The sequence below is a fragment of the Vigna unguiculata genome, chromosome 3 (genome assembly GCF_037176805.1).
Source record: "Vigna unguiculata cultivar grain cowpea cultivar isolate G323 ecotype 2 chromosome 3, ASM3717680v1, whole genome shotgun sequence".
NCBI lineage: Eukaryota > Viridiplantae > Streptophyta > Magnoliopsida > Fabales > Fabaceae > Vigna > Vigna unguiculata.
In genome coordinates this window covers 51,119,415-51,145,259 of record NC_140794.1, presented here as the reverse complement: position 1 = coordinate 51,145,259, position 25,845 = coordinate 51,119,415, and the positions used below count along the sequence as shown (strand labels likewise).

General features: G+C 28.6%; 1 protein-coding gene and 1 non-coding gene across 2 annotated transcripts; both read left to right on the top strand.

The window, feature by feature from the left end:
- Nucleotides 1-10,278: 10,278 nt before the first annotated feature.
- Nucleotides 10,279-10,352, top strand: TRNAN-GUU (transfer RNA asparagine (anticodon GUU)). The gene has a single exon. It is a non-coding gene; the product is annotated as a tRNA-Asn (tRNA).
- Nucleotides 10,353-10,898: 546 nt separating this feature from the next.
- On the top strand, nucleotides 10,899-12,619 carry LOC114176138 (karrikin insensitive 2 receptor CA-like). The gene is made up of 2 exons (XM_028061072.2): nucleotides 10,899-11,343; nucleotides 11,965-12,619. The coding sequence occupies exons 1-2, from the start codon at nucleotides 10,976-10,978 to the stop codon at nucleotides 12,413-12,415; spliced, it is 819 nt and encodes a 272-aa protein (XP_027916873.1). The 5' UTR covers nucleotides 10,899-10,975; the 3' UTR covers nucleotides 12,416-12,619.
- The last annotated feature ends 13,226 nt before the right edge of the window (nucleotides 12,620-25,845 follow it).

The window sequence follows — 25,845 nt, the reverse complement described above, 5'->3', positions numbered from 1 at the left end:
TACTTTTAATGTTATAAAAGGAGTCCAGTGTTTCCTTAAGAAATCATCCCAATGTCTCTATTTTTCTATTCCTTTTTGCTTTATTTGCTTAAGAGAATAATTAAGAGAGAATATTAGTTTCTCCTCTAAGAGAGAAGGTTAGTTTCTCCTTTAAGGTTCTCCTTGTATTAATTTTTCCTATTTCCAAGAGAGAGATTGTCATTGTTTTCTCCTTGGGATCAGAGAGAATGATATGTAATTTTTCCTTTTCTTGAATAAATTATATTCGTTGCCTATTATCTATTTTTGTTCCTTTATTTTCATCTTGTATTTTAGTTGTGAGTACTTGTGCTAGTACTCTGATACCCAACAGTGGTATCAGAGCTGTTGGTTCATGTAATTATATTTCGCTGCTATTATCATTAGAATAGTGTTGTGATAGTGGATAAAGTGTGGTAGTGTGAAAGTGCATGTCTAGGAAAGTTCTGGCTAGGAAAGTTTTGGCTAGGAAAGTTCTGGCTAGGAAAGACTTGGTACTTAAGCGTGTCCGTTAGTTACCCACCTCTCTTTCCTGGGAATTACTTGGTGCAGTGGTTCACGGTCTGCTTCCATTGTTCCAATAGACAGTACTATTCATAGTGAGAAGTGCATAAGTCGGTTTTAAAGCCATGACAACAAGATACGAGATAGAGAAGTTCAATGGGAAAAATTTCTCATTGAGAAAGGACAACTGTCTAGAAGCAATTGAAGAAAAATCTGACGACATTATAGATAAAAAGTGGAAGGAAATAGATAACAATGCTATAGCAAATTTTCACTTAGCATTGGTAGATGCAATTTTATCCAGCATTGCGGAGAAGACTACAGCGAAGGAGATTTGGGATACTCTCACTAGCCTGTACGAGGTTATGTCACTTCACACAAGAATATTCTTGAAGAGAAAACTCTATACTCTTCGAATGAGTGAGTCTACATTGGTGACAGACCACATCAACAATCTAAATACGTTGTTTGCCCAACTTTCAGCGGCAGATTTCAACATAATTGAAAATGAACGTGCGGAACTTCTACTACAGAGTTTACCTGATTCGTATGATCAGCTTGTCATCAACATTACAAATTACAACGTTGTTGACCTCCTACACTTTGAGGATGTTGTCGGATCTATTCTTGAAGAAGAATCCAGGCGAAAGAACAAAGAGGATATGGTGGAAAGTGCAAGGCAAATAGAAACTTTGGTGATGACAAGAGGTAGATCAACAGAACGTGGATCTAGTGGGAGTTAGTCTCATGATAGATGTCAAAGTAAGAAGCATCTCAAATGCTACCATTGTGGCAAAAGGGGCATATGAAGAAAGATTGTTGGCATTTGAAGAATGGAGGAAAGAACTCTGAGGCATCAACCTCACAAGGTTGTATGGCAAATACCTCGGAGGACGAAGATATTCTGTGAAGAAAAGGAGAGATCTGGTAAGTCATGAAAGCGCAGAAGATCATGGCAGATGTGTATGTGCTTTTGGGAGATACGTTGCAGGAAGCTAATGCAATGGTTGCATCGACAAGTGAAGAAGAAGCGATGTTGATTTGACATCGTAAGCTTGGGTATAAGTCAGTTCGAAGTTTGCAAATCCATGCAGAACGTAATCTTTTACTTGGGCTCAAGAAGGTTGTTTTATCTCTACATGAGCACTGTGTGGTAAGCCACAAACATAGTCATAGATCGCAGATTGTTAGTTTGACTACCAGGAAAAAGGAAAACACAAGAAGACTTAGTTTATTCTGATGTAAGGGAATCACCAGAGTTATCACTAGGAGAATCAAAGTTTACTCCAGGAGATTGTGGGTGTACTACATCAAGAGAAAGTCAAATTTGTTGTTACCAGTTCAAGGAATCCAAAGCACGAGTAGAGCTTGAAACTGCGGAAAATTAAGTGCTTGGGCTATGCTAACAATGTGAAGGGGTACCACCTGTGGGTCCCACTACCCACAAGGTTATTGTTAAGCAGAAACGAAATGATGCTCCAACTAGAAGGCATTAAAGAACAAGAAAACTTGGTTTGCATGGTTGAACAAATCTCAGTACGGTTTAAAGAGAGCTCAGATGTTCATACCAGAGATTTGATTCCTTCATAAGCCTCGGTTACAACAAACTGGGTGTTTAGACCATTGATGTTGTATGTGGATGACGTGTTGGAGGTAGGCCCCAACAAAGTTCAAATCCAAGAATTGAAGGCATAATTGGCTAGGGAGTATGAGAAGAAGGACTTGGAACCAGCAAATAAGGATTTCAGGGATGCAAATTCATCGAGACAAAAAAGATAGGAAGGTTTGGCTTTCTCAGAAGAAATACTTACTGATAATCTTGCAACGCTTCAACATGCAAGATTGCAAGCCAATTTCGATCCCACTTTCTATCAATTGTTCCTCACGTATGAGTCCTAGCAGTGAAGCAGAGAGGATGGAGAAGTCTCGAGTACCGAGTGCATTGGTGGTGGACAGCCTTATGAATGCTATGATGTGTACAAGACCAGACATTGCACAAGCAATGGGAGTGGTTAGTAGGTTCATGGCGGGTTTGGTGGAGAGCAATGAAGTATTGACAAGAGGTCCTTAGAAGGAACCTCGGGTGTTGCATTGTGTTTCGGAGGATCAGAATTATGTGTCGATAAAGTCTACAGGGATTCGATCCTACTGAAGTCTATAAGAAGAACAAGCAACACGAAGGCAGAGAATAAAGCATGGTGTGAAGATTTGATTAATTCATCAAAATCTTCAAGTGGGAGATTGTGAGAAAAGAAGTCCCACATCGATGGGAACTTACTTTGGGGCTTACTTTTAATGTTATAAAAGGAGTCCAGTGTTTTCTTAGGAAATCATTCCAAAGTCTCTGGTTTTCTATTCCTTTTTGCTTTATTTGCTTGAGAGAATAATTAAGAGAGAATATTAGTTTCTCCTCGAAGAGAGAAGGTTAGTTTCTCTTTTAAGGTTCTCCTTGTATTAATTTTTTCCTATTTCCAAGAGAGAGGTTGTCATTGTTTTCTCCTTGGGAACAGAGAGAATGATATGTAATTTTTCCTTTTCTTGAATAAATTATATTCGTTGTCTATTATCTATTTTTGTTCCTTTATTTTCATCTTGTAGTTTACTTGTGCTAGTACTCTGATACCCAAAAAAATTACTTTAAATATTAAACAAAAAGACATGTTTGTGCAAGTAAGAGGAAAGTGTCTACTTACCAGGCCCTTATCCAATATGGCATGGCTATTGCTAAATATACCCTCCATTTTCGATATAGACTCTCACCTTTTACTTTTTATGCCCCCGTGGAGTTGGTGATGTACCCCCACAAAATACTTTAGAAGCTCCATCCAACATTATAAATATCAAGTGAAGAAGAACGACTAAACTTAGTATTTTGATTAGGAATTTCACAATTTCAATAAAATTGAATTACACTAAATTTGTATAGTTTTTAAGTATAAGTTATAGAATGTATTGATTATGATTAAATATAAAAATTTAGTATTAAAAAATATCTAATAACAAAAATATCAATCAATCATCTTTTTAATTAGTTACGTTTAAGCTATTTTTCCTTTAATTCTAATTTTTCATTTAATATTAATTGTTTAGCAGGTTTTTTTTTACTAATGTTAATCTCTATTATATTTGCTAATATTAGATAAGGTTAATTTTTTAGAATAGTCAAAATAGATGTTATTTGATGAAAAATAACTATGATGGAATTTATTGAAAATTAATTTCAACAAATTGCAACAAAAAAATTATCGTAATAGATGTTAACAGAAAAAAACAAGTTTGCGTTAACCAAACAAATAACAACTTTTTATATTGAGTAAGAAATATATCTAGCTTACATCAATAAAGAAAATAATTTTAGCAATGTTAAACGAAAAAGAATTCCTAATAATATTGATGGATAAATATAACTTATAACAATTAAAAAATAATTTTACTAAATAAAAAGAACTTTCACTAACACAGACTAAAAAAGTAGCTACGTCAACGTTAATTAAAAAAAAAATCATAATTAGTGTTGATCAATAAATATGCTTTAAAATTTTATTTATGTTATGGAACATGTTTGAAGGGAGAATTTTTATATATTTTGATTGAATAGTAATTTTTTTAGTATGTTTTTTGTCAAAAAATGAGTTTTTGGAAATTTTAGAGTAAGATGATATCAGTGCTTGCATTTCAAAGTCTCTCATATTTTTCATAAAGGAAATTATGTTGATAAGTTAGTTAATTTAACTTTTATTCATAGAAAATAATATAAGTGGTTTAATGTTTTACCTCAATGTATTATTTAGATTTTTTTATAATAGATATAATTTGCCCATATTTCGTAGAGTATAAATTTTATCATAGGTTTGATGTGACCCTCTCAAGTTTTATATTCTTTTATTTTATTTGAATTTTTTAATAATTTTTAATGTGATAGCAAATGATTTATAGACTTTACCTTGTGTTTGGATGGAGCATTTCAACAATGCTTAGAAATTTAAATGATTTACATTTGAATTGCATGCAATTAAATTCCATTCATTTTCTAAATAACTTGTTTGGATAAGGAAATTAAAATACCTAACATTTCAATTTCTTGTTTGAAAAAAAAAAATTGAATTTCTTGTGAGATAAAATTTAATTTTAACAATATTTATTTTAGGCATAATTATGTTTTGACTTCATGATAAATTTGGAAACCTGACGATCAAAAAGGGCCCGACGACACGGACAGGCCCGTCAACCCGGACAGGTCTGACGACCTAGACGTGCTCGACGACCCACACGGGCCTTCAAAACCGTCGGGTCCATCCGGGTCGTCGGGCCTGTCCGGTGGTCAGGCTCGTCCGGTTTGTCGGGCCTGTCCAATCATTGGGCCCGTCCGGGTCGTTTGCCCCGTCTGGATATTTTGACCTATCCGAGTCGTTGGGCACGTCCGTGTCGTCGGGTCCGTCCGGGTCGTCGGACCCTTTCAGGTCATCGGGCTCGTCCGGATCGTCGGGCTACTCTGTGTTGTAAGGCCCGTCTGGGTCGTCGGCCTCGTCTGGGTCGTCGGGCCCGTTCGGGTTGTTAGACCCGTCTATATTGTCAGGCTCGTCGGATCATTGGTCTTGTCCAGATAGTCTGCCTCATCCAAGTCGTCGAGCATTCCAGATTGTCGGGCCCGTTCTGGTCGTAAGGCCTGTTCGGGTCATCAAACCCGTATGGGTCGTCGGGCCCATTTGGGTCGTAAGACCCGTTTGGATTGTCGGGCTCATGTGGGTCGTCGGGCCCGTGTGGGTCATCAGGCCCGTCTAGATCATCGAGCATGCTCGTCCCGTCTAGGTCGTCATACCCGTTTGACAACTCTACTAGAGAGTCTAAAATGTTAGGTTGAGTGAGAAGAATTTCAAATTCCACCTATTTTGAGGGTATTTGAATTTCTACTAATTTAGCTAATTGAAATCCTTCAAAAAAATGCTTGCATTTGAAATACTTTTTAATTTTTCTATCCAAACAAAGCATTTCATTACAAAGAAATCTAAATTCTTCAAAAAAAATGAATTGCTTCATTAAAATACTCTATCCAAACACACTCTTATGATGTCAGTATGGTTAAGATTAGAGATGGCAAATAAACCTGTCCCCTGTGGGTATTGCCTAAACTCGTCCCCGTTTTGACGGAGAATCTCCACATTGACTATGTATATATATGGGGAATCCCCGACTTTTTCAACTATGTAAGGGAATGATTATATGGATGTACATATCCCCGTCATATATCCGTCCCCATTTAAATTATTAAAATATTTACAATTCATTAAGTAACCATATATATATATATATATATATATATATATATATATATATATATATATATATATATATATATACTTTCTATTTTTTATTTCTTCTAATTATTTAATTTGTCACGAAACTCATTCACATCTCTAATATATTTTTTTCATCTTATCATAATCTTTATGTAATTATGTTAAAATGATGTATGCCAATTAAAAAAAAATTATGTCTCACATTTAAATATTTCTATTATTTTTTAATATTTTTATTTATTTTATATTTTCATTTCACATGAGAATGTTTAATACTCTCAATTTAAATGTTTAATAGCATAAACATTTCATTTACTAGCTAATATAAAAAAAAATCTTTACTTACAATTATTCATTTTTGTTTCATTTGAAGAATTCTTTTGTTTTGCTAAAACAATTTTCTTTATTTCTCAACCATTGAGTATATATTTTGATATTTTAAAAGCTTTATTAGATCTATAAGATATTTTTCATCTTATCATACCCTTAATTATACATTTGTTTTTCTTTGTGCGATTTCTTTCAATAGTCTCTCAAATTATTTTTTGTTGCTGATTAAGTGTATCTGTAATATTTTTGATGATGTCCATAATAGCATGACAATGATTCGAATCAAAAAATATTTTTTGTGATGTCCACAATAACATGACAATGATTGGAATCAGAACAAGACATAAATATATGTATGTGATAATCTGAAAATGTTAGTATGTTGTCTTGATAGTCGACTAGGCTACTAATCTAGTTAAATAGGTTAGTTATGGAATTTGGATTTGGGCCTTGTCATAATGTAGTAAACTAGCAAACTAATCTAGTCGACTAGGCTCGTCTTGACAACAGTTGTTAGATAAAAACAGATCCCTGCACCTTCTGAAAACAACGTTTTCAACCAAAAAGAAAGATAAAAGAGTGTTGAAAATCTTCTTGGAGCAAATTCTGCAGCAAGGACTTAAGTGTTCATCAAGAATGATCATCAAGATCAAATGAAGAAGGTGTAATATTGACACCAAAATTGTGTACTAAATCAGGTGTTATTGTTTCATTACTGTCATTGTTTTTGTATTAGTTTCTTGAATTTGAAATTCTGTGTTATCACTGTGATTGTGGTAATTGTGTGTAATTTCTTGGAGCATTACAGTTTGCACATTTCTTGAATGGGTGTTTTCAAGAAAGTGTGGTTTTAGAGTTTAGGAATTGCATAGGTGTTTCTTGTATTCCTTCTCTTATTGATATAGTGAAATTTCTACTGAGGAAAACTAGAGACTGGATGTAGATTCATTTGAATCGAACCAGTATAAATCTTGTTGTCTCTTGTGTTCTCTTTCATTCTCTTTTAATTTTTGCTAGGTATAAAGGTTGAACAATATGCATTCTTAAACTGCTTTTGTCAATTGGTTAAAGATTTCATAAAAATTATTTTTCAAGTGTAAGAACAAATCAAAAGTTTGAAAAACCAATTCACCTCCCTCTTGCTGGTGATTGGTGCATCAAATCTAACATTTCTAATACGCATATTTGTTCATTTTTTAATATTTTTATTTGTTGTTAATTTTCATCATGTAAAATACTATTTCAATATAATTTATCTATTTTTTTCTAACTCATTATCAATCATACTGTAATTTTTTCACTATAATTGTATAAATAACTTTTATTTACTACGATATAAAAATTTAATGTAATTGCCATAAATATTTTTTTATCACCATTCAACATATATTGGAGTTCAAAAGATACAAGATCTATGTCAAAATTTTATTATTATGTTTACTATTTGTTCTTTGCATCATTTTAATCAAGTGATGTATTATAACTTTTCTTAGTGTATAAAAAAGAGATTCATTATAATTTAAAATTTTGAAGTAAACAAACATTTAAAATATATTTTAATTTGAATATTTATTTTCCTTTTATATTTTTTTAAATGTTATCAAATAGGTTTCATTAATGGTTGTAAATTTAATAAATGTTTTGGTTCTCATGAAATTTTATTTGGTATTATAATCTAAAATGTAAACAATTATAATTTATTTCAAAGTATTTGATATCGAAAAAACAATCATTCTCCTAATATTGAATATTTGATAATATTATATTTTTTTTACCGCAATTTTTTATTATTTTATAAAATCAATTAAAATTAATATAAAAGTAGTAAGAAAATGGGTACGGGTATGAGTATGGTGTAAAATTAAGCAAATTTTATTACGTTTATTTAACGTTTCAAACGTATTTCATAATAACATTTGAGTCTTTTACACTGTTTGACACATTTTGGCTTCGACTTCAATGTTAGCCTTTGTCACGAAGTACACTCATACTCTTCAAAGCAAACATTTAACTACATCTCATAACACTCTACTACAAAAGTATAAGAAAAGTTAAACATTAACTCAAAGTGTCTTTGACTTGGGGAAAGATACATCATGGACCTAAAGTTCATTATATAGTCACTAACACCCACTTCCTAACTTAATGTGGGACTTTCACAAGATGTTATTTCCATCATACTCAAAAAATACATATGTATGACATGGTGTGATGGTTTAAATTCTTATGAGAATGTAAGGTATGAATTTTTGTATCGATGTGAAGAATGTAGTGACTCTTAGGAAGGAAATACTACATTAGTGTGATATATGTGGCGTATTGAGAGGGATTTGGAGAAGCTATTCTCACTTTGCTAGTATTAGACTCAAGTACAAAAAAAATATTTAGTTGAGAGTCAAATGAAGATCCTACAATTTGGAGGTCTGATATGAAAAGGAGATCAGACCTTATAGTTAGAATTTTACTTTTGTCATACTCGAGAGAGATTGGTGTTCCAATGTGCAATGTGTGGAAAGTTTGTCATATGAAAAAGGGAATCGAAAAAAAAAAAGAAAATATTCTCTGCACTTTCTTGATTCTTTCGCATCACCACTCACACATACACACATCCGTTTTATCTCTCTTTTGAAAAAATAAAAACATAATGAAGGAGGTAGGAAAAAAGAAAGAAAATAGAAAAATGGTAGTTATAACGTAAAGAAAAAGAGAGTGAGATTGATAGAGAAGAAAGTCACTGCAAGTTTTTTTTTTCTCAATTTTCATTATATTTTGTTTTAATCATAAATAATATTTTTCTCCATTTCTTTAGTGTTTGTCTGGTCGCTCGCGTCGCGTGACACCTATTTTAAAATTTTATATTTTTCTAATAAACATATAAAGAACTAAAAATAAAAACTAGTTTTATTTTTTAAATTTTAGTGTCTCTCTTGTTGCTCGCATCGCGTGACGCTTATTTTCAAATAATTAAAAATACTAAAAAACATAAAAAGGTTTTCAAAATTATAAAAAATAAGAAATTAAATCAACAATTTCTAAAAGATTCTCCAAATAAAAATAAAATCTTTTATTAAATAGTTTTTTCAGAAAGAACTACGTAACCTGATTCTCCATTGTAAATGGAGATACGTAACAACGAGATTTAATACTTGTCAAACACAAAAAAATCAAAAAAATATTTTTTTTTCTTTTGTACATTCTTTTATTATTATTTTTGGGAAAAATATACCTTTTAAAAAAATCGCATCCTTTTGCACATCTAAGTAAAGGTATCGTCTTAGGACGAACACTGCGTGATGCTAATGCACTTTCCACTCATAACTGACTCCCGGACCTGAAATCTGATTTTTTGCACACCTTGTCTTATCTTTTCATTTTTTTCTTAGTTTTCTAAAATAAACTAAGGTAACGACTCCAAATTCTATTTTTTTGCAATTTTATTTTTCATCATTCCGTCACGATCTTGATTACAACAACACCAAATAAACAAATTCTCAAAGAAAGTAATTATTAAATGAGTACTTAATATGAATATGATCTGAATACTAGCTAATTACAAGAAGTATTAACGTATTGAATTTTTAGATGACTTTGTTATCGTGTTAACTATAAATTAAGTTGTTGTAAAAAAAAAGTTTACAACTATGCTTAATATATTTTTATGGATTTAATATTGTGTAAATGACGGTTAACATTGATATGGTAGAAGATAACAAAATTATACTATTTATCTGTTTTGTTTGTTTAATACTAATAAAACATGAATTTAAATTAATTATGGAATAGAATCTAGTGGTAGAAATAAAATGTAGTGTTGTTGATTGAATTTTTAATTAACCAGTAAGTTTTATAAAAATATTTTTTGGGTACAGAAAAGGTTTACATGAGTCCTAGAGACTTATTATTCTTAAATATGAAGTTTTAAGATATTTACAAAACTACTTATAAATTGTCCATCAACAAGATTTTCACATTGTTCATCAGAATTAAAACTATACGTCCTTGTAAGACTGTGAGACATGGTTTTGTTCTTTATCAACTATTTATGCATTTATTGAAATACATGATTAATGTTGCTTAAATTATATATAGGTGCCTGTGATAAAATATAAAAAGCAATGATAATATAAATGCTGGAATAGCTCAGTTGGTTAGAGCGTGTGGCTGTTAACTACAAGGTCGGAGGTTCAAGCCCTCCTTCTAGCGTTATTTGATTTTCTTTTTTAAAGTTCCTTCTCTTTCTTACTATGCCTTCTATCCACCTAAATAATATTTTTTGTTCTTACTATTCCTATTATTCCGCGTCCTTTCCCTTTCACTATAAATAAACAAACACTACAGAAGGACTGCACATGTAATGCCTCCGGTGTTAACCACATTCACTTTGCAAATGGATGGTTCTTCTACTTTTAAGAATATTTAAACCCAGTTATATATAATTACACACACATACATGATAATTATCATTTTTATTACGTACGAAAAAATATACCGATATATATATATATATATATATATATATATATATATATAACTTTTAAAATGAAAATCAATTAATAAACTTATATAACTACGTGTAAAAGTATTTTACGGCATGTGCATAATTTATTCTTCTGAATTAAGAAATTGTTTGCAACATGTTATTTAAAAAACAAAAAAAAGATCATGTAAGGAAAAAAAAAATGGGAGAATATAATTTTGTAATATACTATTATATTGGTTTGGTCCCTCTCTGCGTTGGCTTCACAGGCTTGTTTGTTATGTACAAATAGGAGGAGGAAGAGGTCTGGAACTTGGACCCTAAGCGTCAATAGCAAAACAGAAAAAAAATGGGGATAGTGGAAGAAGCTCACAACGTGAAGGTTTTGGGATCCGGCACGCGCTACATAGTTCTGGCTCACGGCTTCGGCACAGACCAATCCGTGTGGAAACACCTCGTACCTCATCTCCTCGACGACTTTCGTGTGGTGCTCTACGACAACATGGGAGCCGGCACCACCAACCCCGATTACTTCGATTTCGACCGCTATTCCACCTTGCAAGGCTATGCCTTCGACCTGCTTGCTATCTTGGAAGAGCTTCGTGTTCATTCATGCATCTTTCTTGGTCACTCTGTCTCCGCTATGATTGGTACTGTCGCTTCCATTTCTCGCCCCGATCTATTCGCCAAAATCATCATGCTCTCCGCTTCGCCTAGGTAACTCAATCGTTATTTTCATGTCATGATTCACTAATCATCACTAATCATGTGTATTTGACTTCGTCTATAACTGCACTGGTATATTCCAATTCAAGCCTTTTATGCTATTCATTATTACCATCCAAAAGGTCTTACTGGAAGGAAAGTAATGCTACCAATATACCTCGCTGTAATTTACTATTACATCTTTCTTGTTTTGTTCATTTTTAACTAATACTCTCGAGATATTTGTTATAAATAATCCATCTTTATTTGTTGTTAAGGTTAATGTCGAGAAGCATATATAATATGTTTGTTTTCCTTTTTTAGTAACAAATATAAGTGTTAAAAATGCCCTTATCGTATTGTGTTTCACTTTCAGCATTTAATTTGTCCAAAAAATATTTCATCATTTGAGAAAACAAAGAAAACCCTAATTATCTTTTCTGACAGTATTTTCATTAATTAACATCTCGCATAAATTAATTGCATTCTTCAATATAGTTTGAATAACCAATAGTTTTGTTAAGAAATACTCATTACCTTATTATGAGACACATAATTTAAGAGTTATCTATATTATTAATTAGCATTATCGAATTGGTTAATATATAATGTTGAATGTGGAATTAATGCAAGGTATCTGAACGACATGGAGTATTTCGGGGGGTTTGAGCAGGAAGATCTGGACGAACTATTCGACGCCATGGCTGCGAATTACAAGGCATGGTGCTCAGGGTTCGCTCCGATGGCCGTTGGTGGGGACATGGAGTCCGTGGCGGTGCAGGAGTTCAGCCGAACCCTGTTCAATATGCGCCCAGACATTGCGCTGAGCGTGTTGCAGACCATTTTCCAAAGCGACATGCGTCAAATCCTCAACCTCGTCACAGTCCCATGCCACATCATCCAAAGCAAGAAGGACTTAGCGGTTCCCATCGTGGTCGCCGAGTACCTCCACCAAAACATCGGCGGCGACTCCGTCGTTGAAGTCATGTCGACGGAGGGCCACCTGCCGCAACTCAGTTCTCCCGATATCGTTATACCCGTGCTGCTGAAACACATTCACCTCGACATTGCAACGAAGCAGTAACGGATGGGAGAAACTAAGTGTAAATTAATTTCTAATCATAAAAACTTATATATATTTTTTAAATGTAATGTCTGAAAGAAGTTCTATATCATTCACAGGTTGAGGAGAATGATAATTTAGATATTTTTTTGTCTTAAATCTACCTACGTGATAGGAAATATGAAGGTTGAAAAGCAGAAATAAAATAGTTACTATATGACAGTATCCGAATGGGTTGAATATGGAAGAGTGTTTATTGGTGTGCGGATTCCATTATTGGGGGTTTGAGAAAAAAAAAATTAGGAGTGTGTCGGTTTCGAAAAGACGAAGGGAAATGGGGATGGAGGCTTGTGGGTGTTGTTTGTGATTAATTGATGTTAGTTGAAGTGTAGTGGTAGGTGATGGAATTGATGAGTAGTGGGAGTGTATATTTAATAATGTGTATGCAGTGGTGCACCATTGGGATGACTGGATCTGAATGGATTCTAGCTAAAATCAAATCAAACCTCGTTTCATGTCTCTTAGTTACTCCTTTCTATCTCATAATAAATGTTACTCCATTCGGAATGAATACATGGATTATTTTCTATATGTTAAAACACCAGTAATTTGAGTTGATAGAATTGTATTATTTATCTTTTCTATCCATTTTTCTTCTTTTTCTGATCATTAAACACAACTTCATAAAACAACAATTTATCCTCTGTGAGCAACAATTAGCTGGAAAATTGGAAAATCCAACACGTCATATTTAGATCTATCCAATTTAAAAATGAAATGTGTCGATTATGAAGGCCCTCGTGAAGTCCTAAAATCTTCATAAAATATGTGAAAATCTTTTGAAACAAATATGATGTGGTGAAAAGATTTCAAAATCTTTTAAACAAATATGTGTCGATTATGAAGGCCCTCGTGAAGTCCCTTCCCCACATTCATGGATATACCATGGATGCGTGAAAAGAAACCCCACAAAATTGAAAGCACAAAACATTTCAATCGGTTGGAAAACAAGTTTTCTGCATCAAACTTGCTTTTAGAACATGTTGTCATCTGACAAATAACAAATCTCCAATGAGAAATAGTTTCAAATTTGAATAATAATAATAATAATAATAATCAAAACGTCTGCAAAGCAAGAAAATAAGAAACGCATATTTGATTTTGTTAGTTTGGAGAAAGTGAGATCTTGATCCATTACAGCCTAGACTATGTTTAGTCTCAAGGGTTTTGTTGGAAAGTGCATCCTTAAAAAGATGTACTATTGATTTGTAAGGGTCCACATCAATGATATAGTCAAATTAATATATATATATATATATATATATATATATATATATATATATATATATATATATTATGAATTTTCACTTTATTAAATTGATGTTATGAAATTGAATTAGATGTAAATGTGATCTTTTAAGATAATAATGTAATAATTTAACTAAGTTTGTTGTATCTGACTCCCTCTCTTTGTAAGCAAAAATGATTATTTTTCTCATATTTTCTAACTGTTATGTTTTTTGATGTGGTTAATAATCATATAACCAACACATGTTCATCATAAAAGTAATTAAATATACCACTTCTCTATAAAAAAGAAATAATGTGAGGGATTCTTTTTCTCAATCTATATATATGTCAATTTTTATTGGTTAATAACTTTTGATTTTTTTTATCTTTGACACACAATGTGAAAGATCATTTATGTTAATAATCACGTTAATATGTTTTTTTTGTTTTTTTATTATACTTATCTTTCTAACATTTTATAGATTTAGTTAAGTTCTATTTTTTTATAAATTTATACTTCTAATTAAATGTTAACTAAATTTTTTAATTTATTTGAGTACTCAAAATTTTTATTTTTTAAGTCTCTACTTTTTAATTTTTGTTATTAAATGTATGATATTTTGATTATGTTGTCATTTTGTTTATTATTTCCACATATCATTGTATGATCATATAAAATGATTTGTAATTAATATAAAACAACGATGGACAATATTAGTGTACACTTTAAAGTAGCTCTAGGATTGCATGTCATGATAACTTTTAATAAATCAACATCATTGTATACTCATGTATCATTGTGTACATCGCTATTAGTGTACACTCGTATAGTGCTACGTTTGATACAGTGAAAAAAAAGAAGAAGAAAAGAAAGAAAGAAAATGGACAATGAATGAAAGAAAAATATCAAAAAAAATATTTGACTGAATAACAAAAATAAAATAATAATAGCATTAAAATCAATTATAAAGTAATTGGAAAAACAATTAAATTGAATAATTTATGTTTGATATACTTAATAACATTCATAATAATTTTTCACATGTACTAAAATTACATAATAGTAATGGTATGTATTCAATAAATTATATCTGTCAAATATAAATATATATATATATATATATATATATATATATATATATATATATATATATATATATATATATATATATAACCAAACAACCATATAAATCACCAACATTTTATGTAGTACTAATGCTATACAACTAATTTCTTTACATTCTAACATATAGTCATAATATATCTTAAAACATTAATTTTATAACAATATCCATATACATCGTCAAGTATTAATAGAATACAACAACCAGCATAACTAATTGCATTATAGATATTCTTCACAAAACTTTTAGTGAACAATCTTAATTGGAACAAACATTGTTACAAGATGTCAAAAATTTTTAATCATATTTTTAATACATGGTGTGACTCTTACACAACAATGAAATGTCTTCAAGTTTTGATTAGATCACTCGTAAGGTTAAGGTATTTACATGTTTTTTTGTTGGTTCATTCGAAAAAATATTACTAGGAAGATATAATACTAACGAAACATGAGTCAATCATGGGTTTGAATTTTCATCCTTATATTGTATTCAACTTTCTCATTTTTACTCCATGTAGGACTTAGACTCACACTTGGATTCCCAACAATCTTTCCCTCAAGTGTGAGTCCCAACAAAGATATCAAAGTCTGGTTCGTATGATGATCGACTTAGACAAGACTCTATATCAAAAGATATTCCTGACAGTGGGTATTCGGTAGTTAGTTCGAGGGAGAAGTGTCAATGTGAAAGGACTCACACTTGAGAGGGAGATTATTGGGAATCTAAGTGTGAGTCTAAGTCTAACATTGAGTAAAAATAAGAAAGTTAAGCACCATATATGGATGAAAACCTATAAACTTATCATTTTAAGATTTTAGGTTAAGAATGATGTCAATCCTTAATGCGTATGTTGGACTTATGTCTTATTGGTATTGTGTGTCTTTGGTGATCTTTTCTCAACCCAACAATTTCATAGTTACACATATACTATCATTATATTTTTTTTCTTATTTAAAACATGCTTATCTCTTCTTTGAAAAGACAAGCATAAATCTTTTCTTATTTTAATTAATTAACCAACTCTTTTTTGTTTTAAATTTTTTTATTTCATTAATTATTTTTGTCATATATTAAAATAAATTATTTATAATTTTAATATATTATACGGACAAAATATTACATTATAAACATTTTAAATGTTACATTTAATGTATTATTATACTTATTTGGCGTATCTTAACACGGTGATTGTGCATACATCCATCAAGAATTTTGCCTTAATAACTTAATAAAGAGTTGAACCTTGCCACATCTTTTCCTCAATGCAACACTTATGATCAAGTTAATATGAATGATCATCTTGCCACATCAAGAACCCAATAATTTCATTATTATTATTATATATATATATATATATATATATATATATATATATATATATATAATCTTTCCTTATTTTAATTAATTAATCAACTCTTTCTTGTTTTTAATTTTTTATTTCATTAATTGTTTTTGTTATATATTAAAAAAATTATTTAAATTATTTATAATTTTAATATATTTTACGGAAAGAATATTACATTATAAATTTTTAGATGTTATATTTAATGTATTATTATATTTATTTGACGTATCTTATCATTATGCTTGTGCATACATTTATCCACAAAGAACCAGTAAAAGCATCATAATAATTGAACAAAATTTTTGACTTAATACTAACTTAATAAAGAGTTCAATCTTTGCCACATCTTTCCCAATGCAACACTTACGATCAAGTTCATGTGAGTGGTCCTTAAACCACGTTTCAAGATCGTGATTTTGTGATTCTCCAACACCAAATTTTATACCTGTCCTATCTAGATGGTTGGAGAAGTCTAATTGTAAAAAAAAAAAAAAATTAACTTCTAATTTTTTTTTGTATATCTTTAAAGTTTTATTTCATTCTAAATTTATCTCTAAATAAAAGTTAGGGCTACTTATAGTGGTAATTATGGACAATAACAGAGCTTTTTGGAGGTCCCATTTTTTTTAATGCATATAAAAATTAATATATAAATAAAAATATTATGTCTAATTATAGTATATTTGACCTTTTTAAATTTATATACTCTTATAAATAAAATTTTGACAGTTCAAATTATTTTTAGAGATATGTCATTATGAATTAAGGCAAATAAATCATTGAATAATTTGTGCACACTTTATAAAAATAGAAAATTGAATTATTTAATATCTATACATGGATTTCCGTCTTGATTTACATTTTTTTTCATCTTTATCTTTTAAATTTAAATTAAAATAATCATTTTATCAGTTTTATTTTTTAAGTGACTTATTTAAAAGTTAGTTTCTTTTTATTTAATTTTTAAAATTTAATCATTTTTAATTTAAGATAATTACTTGTAATAAAATTACAAAAATTATTTATATTTAATTTTATAATTATAATAGTAATAAATTTAATATTTTTTGTTATCGACATGTGATAGAGCGTATGTATTTTTACTAATATCTATAAAAAGAAAATCTTAAAATCTTTTATTTTAAAAACAGTTACACTCTCATGTTTTTTATTTTATTGTCGCGTTTAGGAGATGAATATGATATTTTATGCTCTAACTTTTATTTTAATTGACTTAAATTTTTAAAATGTTTCTAGAAGTATGAAAAATTAACCAAATTTATTTTGAAACATACAAAAAAATGTATGATCAAATACTTGTTATAACATAATAGTAGTTAAACTATAAGTGATTTTTCTAAGATTATTTTATTGTATAAAATACAAAGTTTATAAATAGAAAATTAATTATTTAAGTTTTATTTTATTATTTCTATAAAATTTTACTTTTTTTTTATTTTAAAAGATATTTTCATTTTTTTTTAATATTAGAGTCATCATAAATATCTTGACATAGAGTAAAATAGTCTTACTTAATTAGAATTTTCATCTAAGTAAGTTCAGTTTTATTTTTATTTTTGTAATATTTAGGACCTTTGCATGCATATGAAAATATTATTTAAATGTGACTCATTTAGGTTTAAGATTGATCTTTGATTCTTTGTGATTATTAGGATATGTTGAAATCATTGATTTGAATTCTATGTAGTGTATTATATTCTACCATGTCATGTGAGAATAAGAGTAATAGAAACATAATTGAGTTAGTAAGGTTAATCTAGGTAAGAGTAATAGGATGTTTTCGTTTTATAAACATCCATAGAACATAAAATTACCCTTACATATTAAAGAGTTGAAATAGTAAGGGAATCTCAACCCGATATAAAATGAACAGAAACTTGTAGAAACTAACACCTAGAAAATATAAACTAAGAGATTTGAGAAACACAAGAAGAATTTAATATATGACAGACCTGGCAAGCTAGGTAATTGTAACACGCAACATTAAAATATATGGTATCAGTAGATTAAAATTAATCAAAATAACAGAATATTTCATTTTGATTCTTTGCTCCACAATACTTTATCCCTTTCTTGTTAGTTTTGTGGCTACCTTCTAGCTGGCAAGAAAGGAATCACAAAACCCACTTTGGTTGCCATATTTAAAAATCAAATCATACTTTTTTTTCCTTTTATTATTCATTCATTAATCAAACTTCCAAGTTCCATGCAAATATCATAAACCTCCACTGTTTCAATTCAAAATATCTTCCCAAAACTGCAAAAAATTTCATACTCTATTATAAGTGCATAATGCAACTTGGTCATGTTCCTTTCTCTATTAAAAAAATTACTTCGTTTACACCATGTTAATATTCATGTTTACATTGTTAAATTTTTTAATAAGTTTCTTAATGTTAAAATTAGTATTAATTAAATCCTTTCCATTAATTGAGACAAATATGTTGTCAAAATATCTGAAAAATTGATCACTTTATGTTAATTTAAAAATCGAAAAGTAATATCAAGAGCGAATTAAATATATTATGATATAAATATATAAGGACAAAGAAGTATTTAACCGTCACTTTTCATGAAAAATACAATTCCTCCTTCTTCTTCGTTTCCATTAGTTTTAACAAATGTATTAATCAGTATGCAAATATAATAAAATATTGACACTGATTGATTTGGGAATTTTTGATCTTATGTTATCTACCTACACATTTTTAAATACTTATTCATTCGAAATTACTTTTCAAAGTTATAAAAAATAGATAAGTGTTAACTTTAATGACTTTAATACTATTTTTTTTTTCGTTTTTATATATGATTTATGTAACATGTTTATAAAGTAAACTTTGAATATAAGATAAAAATTATATTTGTGATTTTAAAAACATTAAAAAAATAGTTAGATGTATGTTAATATTTCTATTATAAGAATTTAAAACTCGTTTGTTCTTCACTTCATTTCTTTTGTTGGGACTAATTTATAACCCTAAAATATATTTACCTTCCTCACATATAAACTAATGTTAACATTTTAATACATAATTAATTGTATAACTTAATAATTCTTTGATACTTGTATTCATATAACTTATTTAATTTGGTCCTATGTTATTAAAAAAATAGTCTAGAAATTTTTAAATTAGCATCAATATGTTTCCTGTTGTCATATTGTTTACCAACTGATGAAAGAGACTAATTTTATAATAATTAAAATTAAATAACTTAATCAAAACATCTAATAATATAAAAAAGTTGAATAAGTTATATAAATATAAAGACCAAATAAATAATTTATAAAAAAGATACAGGACATGTTCTATTGATAACTGTCCTCCTCCTCGTCTTTCATTCGGGGCAGCATACGGTTGAACTATTTTTCTTTTTCCTTCTGAAATAAGGTAAAATGTATTCTTAGAAAAAATATTTTTATCATCATACGTACATAGATGTATTATGCTATTATATATAATAAAATAATTTCTTTTAAATATTTAATGTAGGTAAAGGATACTCGTTTTATGAAATTATATTATATCATCAAAATCACATTCTTAAAAAGATTATAGCTCGAAATATTTTTATTTTTATTTAATTATATACAGCTGTAGTTAAAATTACTTTTAAAGTATAAAATATTTTAAAAAAATTTAAATTGCATGTGTATTGGACATGCAAATAATAACTGTCATTCTCTACTTATCTCTTTTTCTTCTATTCATAGAACAAATTACTCTTATTGTTGTACGGAGGAATAGGTTGTTTCTATGACAATAAATAAAGTCAACTTCTTGTCCATTAAGATTGAATTTAACCTTCTATTACGTGTGGTGATTCAGTAAAATCTCGTCCTATAATAGAGAATTATGGCAAAGATTAATAGAGTTAGACTTAGAGGTTAAGAGCTTATTTATATTTATGATTTTGGAATTTTTAATTAGTCTTACTTTAGTTATGATTATTTTTTATTTATTGAAAAACACTTTATTTTAAATATATTCTTGTTTATATTTATTTTGAAACTTGATCGGACAAAAAAGAAATAGAGCTCTTACCGAAACAAAAATACGAAGTACTATCTTGATTTGATATGAAATAAAGAACATTAATATTGTGTTTTTTTAGAAGGATTTACTGTTTATGCAGAATGGGAAGGAAAGATTAGCAGGTGATTACCTTATTTCTTTGAGAGTGATAAAATGTGATGTCGAGCAATGATTAGAAAGATTAATTCCAAATGAAATCCTATGCATGATGAGATTAGAGGGTGACCTGTAACACCCCAAATTGGGTCTTAAAGTGACCCACTCAAATTTATGAAATTACCTCTCATAGTTCAGTTTCCTTGCATTGTGATTTATTCATTTCTAACAACATAATAAAAATTAATAACACAACTAAAAATTTATTATGGTTATAATAAAAATTTATTACTTCTAAAATTACTATTAAAAATAAAATAAAATCTGTATGTGAATAAATTATTTCCCACCTTACATATTAAATTTATTTTCATACCAAATATTTTGTATTATTCATTTTTTTTATAATTTCAATCATTCAATAAAAGTTATAAAAATAATTCTAAATAATTTGTATATCATTTTATATTACTTTTAACAATAGGAACATCTCGATAATCTAACTTTTTTTATCTATTAAAACTTTTTTTAATATGTCACATCAGTCAATTCAGTCATAAACTTTCACACACTTCACTCTCTAATCCACTTCAAAATCACCTCCAAACCCCTTAAGGGTGTGTTCTTATTGAGTAATGAATTTGAGGGAGAGGGAGATGATTGATTTGAGTTGATTAGAAAGTCATGTTTATATTGTTCTTTTTAGGGATTTGAGAGTGATAGTGGAGTAGATTTGAGAGTAAATTGTGTGAAAGTTTGTGAAGGATTTGATTGATATGACTAATAAAAAAATTAAATTTAATAGATGAAAATGTAAAATGACCTAATTGTCCTTGGTATTAGAAAAGTATAATAAAATGATATTTTGATAAGTTGTAATTAGTTTTTTGATATATTATTGTCATAAATAAAAATATTAATAATATTTATTAATTGAAAAAAATATTAAAATATATTTGATTTAAAAAATTTAATATTTTAATTTCCAAAAACACCACAAATGGAAATGGAGTAGGTTACATGAAAATGGAACCGGTTAAAACGAAACCATGCATGTGCTTCACAAAGTTGGAATCAAATCCAACAAAAAGAGAACATATTTCATTCCATTATGGCAAAAACAAATCTGGTTCCATTAAATACTCACAAAAATAGGTTTGGTTCCAAAGAAGATATCTTCACAATTCCACCTCGTGAACGAACGCTCTGTCGCACCGTGAACCCTCTATCGCGACGTCAACCCTCCGTCGCGCCACTATCGTCGCCACCATCTCTCTTCTCAACAACCAACAATGGTGGAAAGGTAGCAAGTCCTAGGGAATATTCAAAGGAAAAGAAAGAAAGGAAAATGGAATGAGAGTGGTATGGAAGAAACTCACCTGCTAGAGCTAAAATAACAAGGGCATAAGCGTAAAATTATCCCAATCACTCTCCAAGCTCACCATGCTAGCAAGATGTGATGCAGGGAGGGATGCCTCAAATCAACACTTTCCTTCGCTTTCAAATCTACGAAAAAGAACACAAAAAATCTTCAGAATCATCGCTTCCCATAATCTCTAAACAGTAAAACCTTCATAAGAACACGGTCTAAAAGAAACAACACCAACTTCACCCTATAATCCTTCTACTCTCTCCCTCTCCCTCAAATCATTCATCTTAAAAGAACACAGCCTAAGGCTAGTAAATTCATTCCCTCACCCTTTGAGTTAATATTTAATATCTCTTATCTCTCCTATACATTAATATCTTTTGATAAAATATCAATTAGTAGAAGTAGGGACTTAGCCCAATTTCTGGGCCTATAGACTTTAGGTCAACTTTGGAATGTCTTATCATATTCAAAAATCATATTGGTCGCGGATGATCAGGACAATACAAAACTTATCTTATTATTTAAATTATTACTAATTAACTTCAACTTTTAAAATATATATGATGTCTTTCTTTCTCTTCCTCTTTATCTCTCCCTCTCTATATATATTGTTTTAATTTGTAATTTAACAATAAGTTTTATCATCTTAATAATTATATTTATACAACACAATTCACTTGGAAAAAACTTAATTAAATATTTAAACTAATATTCATTTGACATGTATAGTAAACATTTAACTACAATTAATCAAAGATATTAGAAAAGAAAAAGAAATATTTTTTTAGTTTGAGCGAAAATTGTCTCGCTTAAACAAAAATTGAGGTCTCATTTTTGTTTGAGAAAAAAAATTCCTTCAATTAAGAAAAATAGAAAAAAAAATTTGAATGTTGTTTATATTTTTGCTCAAAAAACCTATATTATGCAAGGAAACAAAATGATTTTCAAAGATTTTATCAAAAACCAATTTAACAAACATGACTCTCAAACGCATACAAAACATGTCAATAAAGTCCAAAATTTATTTAAACATTGTCTTCGTTCATTTCAATTTAATCTTAATAATTTAAACTTAGCATATATATTTCATTTATATCAAACTCAAACGAAAACAAGGGAAATCATCTTGTGTTAATTTAATCTTAATAATTTAAACTTATTATATATTTTATTTACATCAAACTCAAACGGATATAAAGGAAAAATATAGGAAATAGACTATATTTATCATAACCGTGTTTAAAATTCAATTTAATAAATTATATACCTTAACATGCTTAATATAACCACCAAATAAATTTCTAAATGAATAACTCAAAATATTCTAAAGAAAAATATAATAACCTAAATCTTAAATAGCAATAAATTTCAAATTTTAAACAACTTTCAACCAAAACATCACCCTTTCATAGAAATTAAAATCTTACGACTAAAATGTCTTCACATCCATGTAATCTATTTTAAAATTTTATAAAGAACAAATAAATTTCCAAAACTCAAGTAATAAAACTATTTTAAAATTCAAGGACTCAAATCAAAGTATACAAACGTAACAAAATTTTTAGTATATGTTAAACCAAAAAACAACCACTTTTTCGATTTACTCTACCTTGACAACAAAGTCATAAAAAAAAGAGAGAGAAAAGAATCATTAAAATAAATATAGACTGAAAGTGATAGAATAAAATTTATCACTAGCTCCTTAATTATTACCCAAGAGTGTTATCAGAGTTAAAATAAATAAGGTTTGAAGGAAAAAATTTTAAAAGAAAAAAGAGATGAACTTTTTCAAGAAAGGAAAAAAAAAGATAAATCACAAAGAAAATTAAAAGAAGGGTCTGCTATCCGGCTTTACTTTAGAAGCAATTGATTTTACAATATTTCACCAAGTATCTTGGATACTCTAACAAAAAGGAATTATATATTATTTTAAAATTATAGATAATTATGAATGTATGTATTTCTGAGACAAATTTTAGATAATTAATTATTAAATATGATAATTTACTAAATTAATATATATATATATATATATATATATATATATATATATATATATATATATATATATATATATGTATGTATGTATGCAAGCGCAAATACATCATGTTTTATCTTTCATAAAATATCATCAATTAATTTGTTTTTAACATTTTTTATTTTTAAAATTTCAAGTTGGACTAAAAGAACATTTTAAATGAGATGTATAAATTGATGTGTAATACATGAAATCTAGGGAACATTTTTCAAAATTCTTTCATCAATTTAACATGACTGATGTGTAGAGATTCTTTTCTAGACAAAATAACATCTATTATTTAACACATATTACATCCTTTATTTATTATTTTTGGTTTAATTATATATTTGGTTCTCATATTTGTTCAATTGGTTCAATTTTGTCTTTTTATTTTTATTTAATTTAGTCATATTATTTTTTAAAATGGTTCAATTTGGTTTGTTTCGTTAAGTTGACATTAACACCTTGTTCGTTTAAAATTTAAAATTGCAAGTGTTACTTTACATTTATTTTTAATATTTTAAAAAAAATTATAAATTTAAAATAAGGATTTTTTTATTGAAATTAAAAGTTTTAAAAAAGAAAATTAATTTCAAAATTTGGGTGAAGTGATTGGACGTATAAATTCTAAAAAAATTATTTTAACATGTAAATATAAATTATAATTAGACTAATTATTAATTTGGTTCTATTTTGGAGAGAAACAACATTGTTCGATATAAAAAAAATAGTACTCAATTGGGTTAAAATTTCAAATATGAAATCTAAATTGAATACATAACACTGACATGTGGTACTAGCAATAACACATGACACTGACATTGTCACGTGACACTATTATGTGACACAACAATAACCTAACACATGGCAAAAAAAATGAAAATACTACAAATTAACACTTGACATTAACAAAGACAACACTAACCTCAATCAAACGAAAAATACCTAATTGAATAATTTTAACAAAAAATGGGCATTAATTAAACAAAAAAGAAAAAGAAAAGAAACCAAATTGAATAATTGAAATGAAAGTTAGGTGCAAATACAGATTTTAGCATATCTATATATAAATGTATATATGCATATGTATTGTACATGTTTTGAAATAATTTATGCTATATATTGGTTTTCCCATTGTTCCTTTACAAAACCAACTTATGAATACAAGTATAATAGTCTACATCCATGATAAGTCTGATTGTTTTCATCAAAGTTTGTCCAAAGATGAGAGAAACTTCAATGTCTTCTTCAAAGTTCATAATGACAAAGTCTACAAAATATATGATATTGTCAATATTTACAATCACATTTTCTACAACACCATATTGATTCTCCAATTCATTCATAGTTGAATTCTTCATTAGTTATGAATCAAATTCTATTCTTTACTTTATGCTTCGGTTCTTTCTTGAACTGAGACCTATTCCTATTATTTTTAAATATTATTTCAGTTTCTTCCGATACCTATCTTTCCAAATTTCCCTATCAAAAATCACCGCAATTGGAATAAATAATGTGTGATTGATGAATTTGAGTTGAGGTAAGATACATATGTATGACATGGTGTGATGACTTAAGTTCTTATGTGAATGTAAATTATGAATTCTTGTGTGGATGTGAAGAATGTAGTGAATCTTAGGGAAGGATTAGTAGATTGGTGTGATGTAGGTGGTGTATCGAGAGGGATTTGAAGAAGTTAGTCTCACTCTGCTAGTTTAGACTCACATAGAGAAAGATATATAGTTGTGAGAGTCAAGTGAGATTCCTACAATTTGGAGCTTCAATATGAAAAGAATCAGACCTTATAGATAGAAATTTACTTGTCTCATACTCAAGAGGGATTGATGTCCCAACGCACTGACCGACCTTTTAAATGAGATAGGGGATCCATGATCCCCCCAATTTTTTTTCATTTAATTATATATATATATATATATATATATATATATTTAAATTATATTTATATATATATATTATATTATTTATATTAGTTTTTTTTTAATTTTTCTTAAAATCTTATGCATAGTTACTTTTTTTGTCTTTTTTTTTCTCTTCATGTAGTTCCATCTATTTCTTACTTTTCTCTTTCTATCTAAACTTTCACCTTCAATTTCTTATCCTTTTCAAAATAAAATTGCACCAC